Consider the following 12676-nt stretch of genomic DNA (forward strand, 5'->3'; position numbering starts at 1 on the left):
TGATGGCCAAGCCAACGTTCAACGTGCATTACAATAGGCCTAACATGCATTCCAACTGTCTTTTTTTGCTATTTTGCAATGTTTTCTGGTTGGCATCACAGCACTGCATATAAATATAATACACATGTTACTGAAGTGATATTTTTACCTCAGAAAGCTATACTTAGATTTTACATGAAAAAGGACATTCAATTAGAAAAGGTCCTAGAAAGGAGGTGGGCGAGAGCAGGAAAAGACCTAAGATGGAGCTGTGGGAAAGGGGAGGACCTAAGATGGTGTTGGGAGAGAAAAGGGCCTTGTATTTTTCTTGTGAGATTAAATAATTACAATATAAATGGAACCAAGGAAAATAGTTATTTTCTGGAATTTCAGTTTAATTCAGCAGTAGCTACACAGTTACTATTACACAAAACTCCACGCACAGGTGGTGTGCCCAGGAAAGGAACATATATAGAGCAGTGAATTAAAAAAACACTGACTCATTCAAGAAAAAACTGGTGAAAATGAACCAAGAGATAGTGAAATGTCAAGGGACACTTTGCAGCAGAAGCAAGGCAGGCGAAAAATGTGAAAATACAGGAGTTGAGATTTACTTGGATTGGTACTGAAAAAGAGCCACGATCAGTATATGTCTCGTGCTACGATGTTCTGTCAAACGAAAGCTGAAGCCAGCTAACCTTCATACACATTTAGAAATAAAAACAGCCACAGGATAGGACAGTGCACGGGCTTTGAAGTATCTTATTGGGTGTTGTTACTGATTGCAAAGCAAAGAAAACTCTTCCCCAGCCAAGTAAGGCTATTACTAGCAGCTGGAAAGGAAAGGGTGTGAAACATACTAGGAGAGAAGGCCTGCAAGCTAATAAATTTAAGATGGCTGTCAGACAGCACACTTCAACGCAGGATAGAAGAAATGGCTGACCAGGTGAAAAGCAGCTGATATCATGAATATGCAAAAGTCATTACTATGCCCTGCAAATGGATGACCCTACTGACTTTGCAAATCTTCTCACATTCATCAGGTATTAAAGTGAGAGATGCAGGAGGATTTTCTTTTTAGCACGTCAGTGCCCACCCATGCAACAATAAGAACATGTCATACTGGGTCAGACCAAGGGTCCATCAAGCCCAGCATCCTGTTTCCAACAGTGGCCAATCCAGGCCATAAGAACCGGGCAAGTACCCAAAAACTAAGTGTATTCCATGTTATCATTGCTAATGGCAGTGGCTATTCTCTAAGTGAACTTAATAGCAGGTAATGGACTTCTCCTCCAAGAACTTATCCAATCCTTTTTTAAACACAGCTATACTAACTGCACTAACCACATCCTCTGGCAACAAATTCCAGAGTTTAATTGTGCATTGAGTAAAAAAGAACTTTCTCCGATTAGTTTTAAATGTGCCACATGCTAACTTCATGGAGTGCCCTCTAGTCTATTATCCAAAAGAGTAAATAACTGATTCACATCTACCTGTTCTAGACCTCTCATGATTTTAAACACCTTTATCATATCTCCCCCCTCAGCCGTCTCTTCTCCAAGCTGAGAAGTCCTAACCACTTTAGTCTTTCCTCATAGGGGAGCTGTTCCATTCCCCTTATCATTTTGGTAGCCCTTCTCTGTACTTTCTCCATCGCAATTGTATCTTTTTTGAGATGCGGCGACCAGAATTGTACACAGTATTCAAGATGCGGTCTCACCATGGAGAGATACAAAGGCATTATGACATTTTCCGTTTTATTCACCATTCCCTTTCTAATAATTCCCAACATTGTTTGCTTTTTTGACTGTCACAGCACACTGAAATGACGATTTCAATGTGTTATCCACTATGATGCCTAGATCTCTTTCTTGGGTTGTAGCACCTAATATGGAACCTAACATTGTTTAACTATGGCATGGGTTATTTTTCCCTATATGCATCACCTTGCACTTATCCACATTAAATTTCATCTGCCATTTTGATGCCCAATTTTCCAGTCTCACAAGGTCTTCCTGCAATTTATCACAATCTGCTTGTGATTTAACTACTCTGAACAATTTTGTATCATCTGCAAATTTGTTTACCTCACTTGTCTTATTTCTTTCCAGATCATTTATAAATATATTGAAAAGGGTCCCAATACAGATCCCTGAAGCACTCCACTGCCCACTCCCTTCCACTGAGAAAATTGTCCATTTAATCCTCACTCTCTGGTTCCTGTCTTTTAGCCAGTTTGCAATCCACGAAAGGACATCGCCACCTATCCCATGACTTTTTACTTTTCCTAGAAGCCTCTCATGAGGAACTTTGTCAAACGCCTTCTGAAAATCCAAGTACACTACATCTACCAGTTCACCTTTATCCACATGTTTATTAACTCCTTCAAAAAAGTGAAGCAGATTTGTGAGGCAAGACTTGCCTTGGGTAAAGCCATGCTGACTTTGTTCCATTAAACCATGTCTTTCTATATGTTCTGTGATTTTGATGTTTAGAACACTTTCCACTATTTTTCCTGGCACTGAAGTCAGGCTAACCGGTCTGTAGTTTCCCGGATCGCCCCTGGAGCCCTTTTTAAATATTGGGGTTACATTAGCTATCCTCCAGTCTTCAGGTACAATGGATGATTTTAATGATAGGTTACAAATTTTTACTAATAGGTCTGAAATCTCATTTTTTAGTGCCTTCAGAACTCTGGGGTGTATACCATCTAAGGTTATGGCTTTCATCAATCCAACCAGATATCTTAGTTTTGAAAGCAATGAGAGAGTCATCTCATTGGCAACATATTAAATGACAGCAGAAAAGACCAATCCTCCCATCTAGTCAGCCTATTTATTCCTGTCCACGCTGATGAGATGTCCCATATATATATATATATATATATATATATATATATATATATATATATATATTTATTTCTGTGTATATCAGTAAGCATTTAATAAGTTTTACATATTATGACTGATTCTGGTGTGCATTTCATTTCTTTATTTCACTAATGTTTCCATATATTGCATATAACATGGGGGGAGGGGGGGCAGGGCAAAAAACGTTTGGAGGTTGAAAAGGGGTCCATGATTCCAAAAATGTTAGGAACCCCTCTCTCATGGTCAGCAGAAAAAGGGAGGTGACAGTGCCTCTGTACAGGTCCCTGGCGAGACCTCCCTTGGAATACTGTGTACAATTCTGAAGACCACACCTTCAAAGGATACAAATAGGATGGAGTTGATCCAGAGGGTGGCTACTAAAACAGTCAGAGGTCTTCATTCTAAAGCATATGGGGACAGACTTAAAGATCTAAACATGTATACCTTAGAGAGAAGGCAAGATAGGGGTGATATGATATGAGAGAGACATTCCAATATCTCAAAGGTTTCCATGCACAAGAGAGGAAAGGAGACTCTAGAACGAAGGGTCATGACTCAGGAGTAATCTTAGGGAATATTGCTTTACAGAGAGCGTGGTGGATATGTTGAACAGTCTCCCAGTATCTGAATTCAAGAAAGCATGGGATAATTACAGGGGAAGTCTAAGGAAGTGATGAGAATTATAATGCTAAATTAATTGGCAGATTGGATGGACCGTATGGTCTTTTTCTGCCATCATGATTCTATGAAATAAGTATTAACCATACTGAGAAACTACTATTTACCTGATAAATTCCTTTTCTTTAAGACAGTCAGATCAATCCAGAATAAGTGGGTTATATACCTCTACCAGCAGATGGAGATGGAGCAAACTGACGTCACAGTATATAAACCCCTGCAGTGACATCAACCTGCCAATATTCTCTTCAAAAGCAACTGTGGACAGACTAGCAAAAAACTTGATTAAAAACAGATAATCAGAAATATCCTTGTCGATGTATTCTGGTACACAATAATAATAGATATGTATTTACCGAATTGGAACAATTACGTGTATATCTAGATTCCCACTCCGATTAATATCCAGAAGTATAGGCTTGAAATAATATGTATCGGCAAATAACCGTGTGTCTATATTATTTGGTTAAATTTCTTATATTACCGCTAATTTTTCCTGGGTCTCCCATTTACTTATAATGTTTGGAAGATATTATGCTCCTGGAAATTGAAATACTTGAGAATGGTATACTTCTGTTTCTTCCTATTTACTTTGATGATGTTTCAATAATGTTTGAAATCTGAAAATTGAATAAATAAAAAATTTTAAAAAAAACAAAAAAACAGATAATCAATTCAATACTCAGCCAACAAGCAACACTGAGCTCAGACAAGAATGTATTAATACTAGTCTAGGAAATGGACTAACTTATCAATAATCCCTATAATACATAGCCATGGAGGACCATAATACAACCATTTGGCAGCCAAGGGAAGGAAGCTGGATTCATCTGACTGTCCTAAAGAAAAAGGAAATCCTCAAGTAAGTAGTAATTTCTCATTTCTTGGCGTCTAGTCAGATGAATCCAAAACAAATGGGATGTACCCAAGCTACTCCTGAATAGAGGATAAGGCTGCCTGCGGTCCAGTCAAAACCACATGTGCAAAGGCTGCATCCTCCTGGGCTTGCACATCCAAAATGATAATACCTGGGGGGAAAAAAGTGTGGAACGAGGACCACGTTGCAGCTCAGCAAATGTCGACAGGAGACAATTTCACTTCCTGACACTGCCTATGCCCTAGTGGAATGAGCCCTGACCTAACTAGGTAACAGTTTCCCCAGCATCAACGTATGCTGCCGTGACTACCTCCTTAATCCCGTGAGCTATTGAAGCCTGTGAGGCTGCCTCTCCCTGCCTAGTACCACCGTGAAGGACAAACCAGGCAATTCGATTCCATAAAGGTTTGGTAACCTCCAGATACTTAACAATATGTCACTTGACATCCAAGGGTTGCAACAGATGATACTCCTCTCCATCTCTCTCTATTCATAGATGGCAGGGAGATGGACTGATTCAAGTGAAAATTAGTGACCACCTTCGGTAGAAAAGAAGGAACAGTATTCAGTTGTACCGCCCCTGGAATCACCCAGAGGAATGGCTCCCGGCAAGACAAGACCTGCAGTTCAGAAACCCTTGCACAGAAAAAATTGCCACAAGAAACCCAGTTTTCAAGGTCAGAAACTGCGAGTTCAGGTTACACATCGGCTAAACATAGGGCCTACTAAGAAATCCAATACCAAATTAAGACTCCATAAGGGCACTGGAAACCACAAAGGAGGATGAAGATATTTCACTCCTTTCAAAATACGGGCCACATCGGGATGAGCCGACAAGGATCCACCATTCACTTGGCCTCTGAAACAGGCGAGAGCCACTACTTATACCTTTAAGGAATTAAGGGCAAGCCTTTATTCAAACCATCCTGCAAAAATTCCGAAATGAGTGGGATCTTGACCAAACAAGGAAGATCACCTCGATCCTCACACCAGGCCTCAAACACTTGCCAAACCCGCACAGAGGCCAAGGAAGTGGAGAACGTCCTAGCTCTTAGCACAGTGGAAATCAATGCCAGAGTATCCACGTTTCAGCAAGTGAGCCTTTTCAAGTGCCATATCATAAGACAAAATCAAGGCTGATCTTTTGAAGAACAGGACCTTACCACAACAAATCCCTGTGCGCCGGAAGTAGAAGGGGCAATTCTGCCAGGAGCTGCCTCAGATCCGCATACCACGATCTCCTGGACCAATCTGGAGCAGCCAAAAGCACCATCCCTCTGTGGCACTTGATCCTCCAGACTAATCTTCCCAACATGGGCCATGGAGAAAAGGCTTACAGCAACCTGTCTTCCAGCCACTCCTGCACCAAGGCATTAATCCCTAACAACTTCTGATCTCTCCTGTAACTGAAGAATCACAGAATTTTTGCACTGCGAGAAGATGCCAGCAGGTCTAGAAATGGCAGGCCCCAGCAACCTAGAATCAGCTAAAATGCCTCGTGATAGCGCCCATTCTCCTGGATCCAGTCTCTCCCTGCTGAGAAAGTCTGCTCTTACATTGCCTTTTCCTGCTACATGCAAGGCTGAGTTCATCTGGCGATATAGTTCATCCCATTCCATAAAGTTGATCTATTTCTGAGACACTTGTTGGCTCTTGGTACTCCCAGCATATTCAAAGTCTGGGAAATCAGGGCCTGCAGTTAATCTCTATGGAGGAACTGTAGCATACAATTCTAACACCGGAGGAATTTCACCATCCTCAAGACAGTCAGTATCGGCGTCATCATCCGTGCCATCCGTTTCTCTATTGGACAGTCCCGTTGCCGTTCTTCGAGTACTCAGATGCTTAACAGTAGATCCAGGCAAAAGTTCTCACCTGCAACTCTGCTCTGGGAGCATTGGCAGGGCAGAGGTCTGCGCCTGAAGAAAGGATTACAATCCCTGGAAAAATTCTACCCATGAAGATGTAGACGTATCCAGACCAGGAGTTACCTGAGGTGTATTCACTGAGCTACCTTCCCCTGCTGAAGAACCAGTTAGGGGAGTTCCAAAATCGGGCGCCCCACTTGAAACATCTGTACCCAGGCCTACATCCAGCTAGTGAAATCAGAGGAAGATAGTTCTCCCTGAACCTCCAAACAGCACTGGCACAAGTCAGCAGGCATTCCTGGCTGAGATGCCCAAATAGGACATGCAGCGCAAAGAGAAAGGCGCTTAGGTTTCTTGGATACAGGCGCCATTAAACCGGCAGCACGCTGATCAGCAACCGAAGGTGTGCGCGTAGCTTTTTTTTTTTTTTTTTCTTTTTAAGGAGTCCAAAAATTAGGTGTCCCACACCTAGGCATCCCTAGGCTAGGCTCCGTAAAAGCTTAAGCGCACAGCAACTCTCAACTTGCGCACACAGGTAAGCAGATGGCCACTAAAGCGCCGCTTAACTTGGACACAGACTACTAGGCCCGACTAAGCACCCAAAAACTGAACGCACAACCTGGACACATAGCTAGACGCACACACTGAACAGACAATCCTGTAGAGAGCAGCTTAAAGAAAGTGTGCAAAACTTTGTTGAGGCTTACCACGCAGCGTGCGGCGAAAAAGCCTCAGAGCATGGCCTAGCCTACAGAGGCTACTCAACCCGCCAGGCTGCCCACATCCCTCGACCTCCCACAGAGTGGGATGAATGTCAGAATAGCATGTCGAGCACAGAGACAGGGGGAAGGAGGAAGCCCTACACCAAAAAAGCCACCTCCTCCTTCTCTGGATTTTTTTTTTTTTTAAACTTACCTGAGCTCAGCCTTAACTGCTGAGTATAGAGACTGTCTCCAGCTGCAGGGGGGGGGAAGAGAGCATTTGCAGTCACCGCCATGCTCGACTTCCTGTACCCGCTGCCTTTCAGCTGCTTAATAGCCAAGTCCATGCTGGCTAAAAAAACGAGCTACCGATCCAAGGCACTCATCTGAGGAACCACAGAAATCAACTCAGGAATTCTCAACTGGGAGAGCGACCATTTGGTATCACCGCAGGGCAGTGGGCCAAATTTATTTTCCTTATTTCTCCTTGTTCAAATTGAAGCAATCCCCAGTAGGGAGATGCACGTCCACCATCTGCTGGAGATGGAGAACCCCGACAGGCTGACGTCACTGCAGGGGTATATATACTGTGACATCAGTCTGCTCCGTCGCCATCTGCTGGCAGAGGTGCGTAACCCACTTGCTCTGGATTCATCTGACTGGACACTAAGAAAAAGCACTTAAAGAATATGTTTATCACAACACTCACCCCTTGGATCATGAAGGGAACTTGCTGGTCATAAAAGCCATCCATTGTACTTCAGTGAAGTATCACCTTGGAAACTTTCCGCACTGAACACTTGCTAATACAGCCTTCTTGTGTAGATCTAGAAATAAGATGGTAAATGTCTCAGCTTTGGCCATATATATCCAGACTAGTAGTAAACGTCCATCCAAGGATGAGGAATTATTGTAAAAAGTAACCCCCCCCCCCCATCTCCTCTTTCCCTTATCCCTTCCAAAGCCCCTTTGAACCCCTCATTCTCCTTCTTTCACTCCCCCCCCCCTACCCACCCTGGTTTCCCCCTCCCTTCCCTCATGAACACCTCAGTTACCCTGGTTCCCCCACAAACCTCTCACTTTCCCTGGTTCACTCCCTCCATCCCCAGTTCATTCGTTTCCCGGTTCACTCTCTCCCTGCCTCTACCAGGACACCTCACTCACTGTCTCCTGTTGATAAAGCAGGGGAAGGAGAAGGACAGCAGCCTTGCAGTATCTCCAGTGAGTATTCCATCATTCCCTGCTAGGGCCAGAGTGTTGTGCTTTGAACTATATATTTCAAAGCCATCAGTCAGGCCCTGGCAAGGGAGGAGGCAGGACATGCTGCAAGCGCTGCAAGGCTGTTGTGCCCATTCTCATTCTGTTTGGTCAATGAAAGCTGGTAAGTGAGGGGCTCTGGAAGGGAGGGAGGGGAGGGGAGGGTGCATTGTGATGTTCACTGCCACCAGGGAGGTGGGCGAGGAGTAAATGCACCACCCACTGCCGTGTTTCTCTTTCAGAGCAGGCCGGCGAGGAGAAATACGCTGTCCCCCTGCCAGCAATGCTTTTATTCTCAGAGGTTCCCTGGTCTCCTGCCACAGTCTGACTAGGACTGGACAGAGTGGTGGAGGTCAAGTTCCATGCATCGAGGGGGGGTGGAGCTGAAGAGTACAGGAAGGAGTGGTGGAGCTCAATTTGCATACCAGTGATGCAGCCAAGGGGCAACTTTCTTCTTTATGACAGATTGGCACAAGACAATTTCTGATATGCTAGAAGACACGTACACTTTTCTACACACAACACTACAATATGCAACTATGGCTATGTGAAAAGCTTTTCTTTTCTGAAAACAGGTTGCTCCTGTAAAGGATTAAGAAAAATTTTGTTTCCAACTCTATTCCATAAAAAGAATATAATATTGCTGCATGAAAAGTAAGGCAAAATGATGCAAACACCTCATTTATAAGAATCACAGAGGAGAAAAAAAATAAAATAAAAATGTAGGTCTATTCAACATTCAGCTCCAAATTCAACACTGACTCTATAGGCAGTTTCAGCATCTGCCCAGTTCAACTCTTGAAAGTTTCTCTTGCATCCCAACAAGAAATAGGAAACCAATTTTTTTTTTCAAAGAAAATTAAACATGCACCAAAACCCGATGAAAGAAGACAGTCTCCTACCTTACTGAAAATCTATTTCAATGTAACAAAACAGGTGATTACTATATATAATTTTACTTAACCTATTACCAAAAAAAATACAAAAAAAGACATACAAAAAAATTAAAATGTCTCATTTTATCAGGAGCAGATTAACAAGTATTTTTTTTATATTACCAAAACTTTAAAGCTTAAAACAGATTTTAAAAGGGGATATACAAATTGCTGCTGCAGTCCAGAAAGCTAATTGGTTTGGTTTGGTTTACCTTTCAAACCTGATTAGAGAGAAGTGTTTGTTTCCAAATTCAATTATGCTACCATTGTTTATACAGAGAAAACACTGGTGAATACTAGAAAGAGGAAGAGAAGAAAAACACATACCAGAAGTCTCATACCATCCTAGAAAATAACACACACAAACCTATCAACTGCTCCAAAATACATTTTAGTTTATAATCATTTTATTTTAACAGCTCTGAAACCATATAATAAAGATACATTAAACTACATTCAACACACTACTTTGAACCAAATTAATTACAAAAAATAAATAAATAAAATGGCTTTAGTTATTTGATGTTCAACTACTTCCAAATCTCTTTTCTTTCTAGGTGTCCCAAAAAGGTTTAGCCCACAAGAGTAAAAAAGAAAAATAACCTCCCCCCCTATATTGTTTGTTTTTTTTATAGCAACCTCAGGTAGACTGTAACTAGATACCCAAAACAGGGCACAGTCTTATGCTCTCCCACTCCTGAAACTCCTATAGAAGTGCTCCATCCCTCCTAATCCACTACCCGTTTTAGGGAAAAACTCGTTTTGCGAATACACACACTTCCTAATCCCTTGAGAAATTAACCTGGAACCAAATGCGGTCAGAGTTGGTATATATTTATACTATCTAGGCTACACAACTTAAACTATGTTATGCAGAGTGTAAAAAAAAACAAAAACAAAAACACCCCAATCTTTGTCATCCAAAGCAATACTTCTCCATGCATAACAAAAACCTATTAACTGTTTACCATATCCAACAAATTTCTTTACAAATATATATACAGACACTGTTGTAATGTCAAATACGGTAACAACGTTAAGTGTACTGCCACCTTTACAAGAATCAGACCATGCACTAAGCAAAATTCCTTGTAAGGAACAAAATTGACCGTTTTTTCCAAAATGTTCACGGATATGGGGGTGTGGAAAGCCCTTTAAATGGAAGGAAAACAAAAAAAGTACCGGAATTCAAAAAAGGCATTAGTAGGATAAACACAAAGGATCCCTAGGATACTAATAAAACCCTAGGACTAGATGGGCCATTTGTGTCTTTTTCTGCCACCATTTACTATGTTACTATAATATATGCCAGGCCTATTCATTTCACATCCATCATGGCACAGACTATAACTGACCCAAACAGATTAGCAGCTAGATTCGAGAAACATTATTTCAGCCAACCATGGAGAATCAAAATGCATCTAGGCAGATCGCCTACTATAGCAAGAAAACCCATTCCATTAAACATATGTCATTCAATGCTCACACACATACGTCACTCGGAATCTTCAGTCGCCTATCACATCTATAGAAACGCAATCTCAACACCGCCTGTCATACGAAAGGTAACAGAACCTAAGTATTATTTTCTAACAAACGAAAACAGCACTCTGCGCCATGCTAACTACCCCGATTTCCAGAACCAACGCTGGCCCGGCAGGGGAAAGAAAAACAAAAAACAAAACGACAGATAGCGAGCTATCAAAGCAAGTTCATCAGCACTTTACTCGCCCACAAATCAATACCAGACATTTCTTAATCTGGTTCTCTCTCTCTACAGAACACCAAACTAAACAGCCATTTCTGGGCAACGAAAAGTGCCAGTTCGAGTCTCCCCAGTTTAATCCATTCAGAATTTCGAGATATAAGGCAGAGGAGCCAGAACGCCTGCAACACGCTCACCTTTCGCAACAAGAAACCACGTATTTCCAGCTCCGTCGCAGTCCCGGTACAATCCAAACACAACCGCGGCCGGAGCGAACCGAAAACTCCGAAGCCCTGCTAGAACGCAGAACAATTCTATGCCAGTAGCACAACCGTCACAGCGCGCGTACACCCAACACCACCACCACGGATCGCGAGGCTCAGCTTTTCTCAATGAGCCCCCTCAGGCTTTCTCTCCGCCTCCCCATCCCGCCATTGGCCTGCGGCTCCCCGAGCCCTGTCAATCACAACTTGTTTTCCCCACTCTTCAGTCCGCTAGCTTGAGGATCTTCCTAGTCTCCCGTGTTCGTTTGCTCCAAATGGGTTGATGAGCGTCACAACGTCTTGGCTTTTACCCGCCAGCAATTTGTAAACTAATCTGCATAATTTATGCGGGGAGTATTTCATTCATAAATATGCCGTCAATGAGTGACATGTTATATGGAATAGGGTTACTATGAAGTTTTGCCTGCAAAAAAGGAAATCGGATCAGATCTACCTTTTCTTATTAAAAAAAACAAAACAAAAACCAAAAAATTTCATCCCCTCAGATTTAATGTTGCCAATTTAAGAAACGTTATCAGATTTTCTTTGGTTGGGTTAGTCTAAAACGTGGGGTTCTACTGCTGTATGTGAACAATTCAATTGTGAGGAAAGAGAAATCACGGGCTGGGATTGGGCAAGTCTTTAGGTGTTCTATGGGTGGATTTGGAAAGTGGGAATGGATTTTTTTTTTTTTTTTGCAGAGGCCCCTCTAGTATCTTCCATACTTAATAAGAATAGTGCATAATATTTGCATTTCTTTAATCAGGGCCAGCGGAAACACTAGGCAAACTAGGCCTGAGCCTAGGGTGCTGACCATTAGGGAGCATAAGCCATGTGGAGCGGCAAGTGGTGGTGCCAAAGAGAAGTGGAGATTTGGCAATGGGGGTGGCACTCCTCTTTGCCACTACAGCACCGCCACTAACAGCCCTACATAACCCATGCCCCCTAATGGAGGTGGTAGCGCGACCTGGGCCGGGTGGCAAAACTGGGTTGGGGCAGCAGGGGGGGGGGGGGGGGGGCAGGTGCAAGGCAGAAAGTGCCTAGGGTGCCTAATCCCCTTGCCCTGGTCCTGTCTTTAATATATTGTGCGCTGCTGGCTGAATTCTTTTGTGAGTGCTCCTTCCCACCACTGAAGGAAAATCTAGTGCGCATAACCTTACAGTAGATTATCATGAATTCATTAGTTTTAGGGAGCAGATACAGACACGTTTGTGAGGTAGCCAATTAATTTATTAAGCAGCATAAGTAAAACAAATATACCATACATTTCTTTCTTTTCTTACTTTGGTTTCAGTTTAGTTTGTTACAGTTTCAGTTTTACAGCACAAGGCAGTATATAGTAAAAGATAATCAGAACTTATAAGCATTATTTCTAAATCCAACTCTGCACTTAGAATTACTCAATTGCCAAACTAGCAGGGTCATTTTTTGAATACGTTAGGGCCTTATCACAGGCGGTAGGGTCCTAACACCCGCAATAAATAATGCATCTTGAGATACTTATGCAAATTTTAAAATGTTTCCCAAATGGGAGGGGTTTGGG

General features: G+C 42.4%; 1 protein-coding gene across 1 annotated transcript in view; it reads right to left on the bottom strand.

The window, feature by feature from the left end:
• Positions 1-11486, bottom strand: part of ETV5 (ETS variant 5) — a 168066-nt gene extending 156580 nt beyond the window's left edge. The window contains exons 1-2 of the mRNA XM_029606457.1: positions 11068-11486; positions 7683-7800 (exon numbers count right to left, since the gene is read on the bottom strand). Coding sequence (XP_029462317.1) covers positions 7683-7727 — 45 coding nt within the window. The 5' untranslated portion in view covers positions 7728-7800; positions 11068-11486. The remainder of the gene's footprint in view (positions 1-7682; positions 7801-11067) is intronic.
• Between the last annotated feature and the right edge of the window lie 1190 nt (positions 11487-12676).

This window comes from Rhinatrema bivittatum, chromosome 6 (assembly GCF_901001135.1).
Source record: "Rhinatrema bivittatum chromosome 6, aRhiBiv1.1, whole genome shotgun sequence".
In the NCBI taxonomy this organism is placed as follows: domain Eukaryota; kingdom Metazoa; phylum Chordata; class Amphibia; order Gymnophiona; family Rhinatrematidae; genus Rhinatrema; species Rhinatrema bivittatum.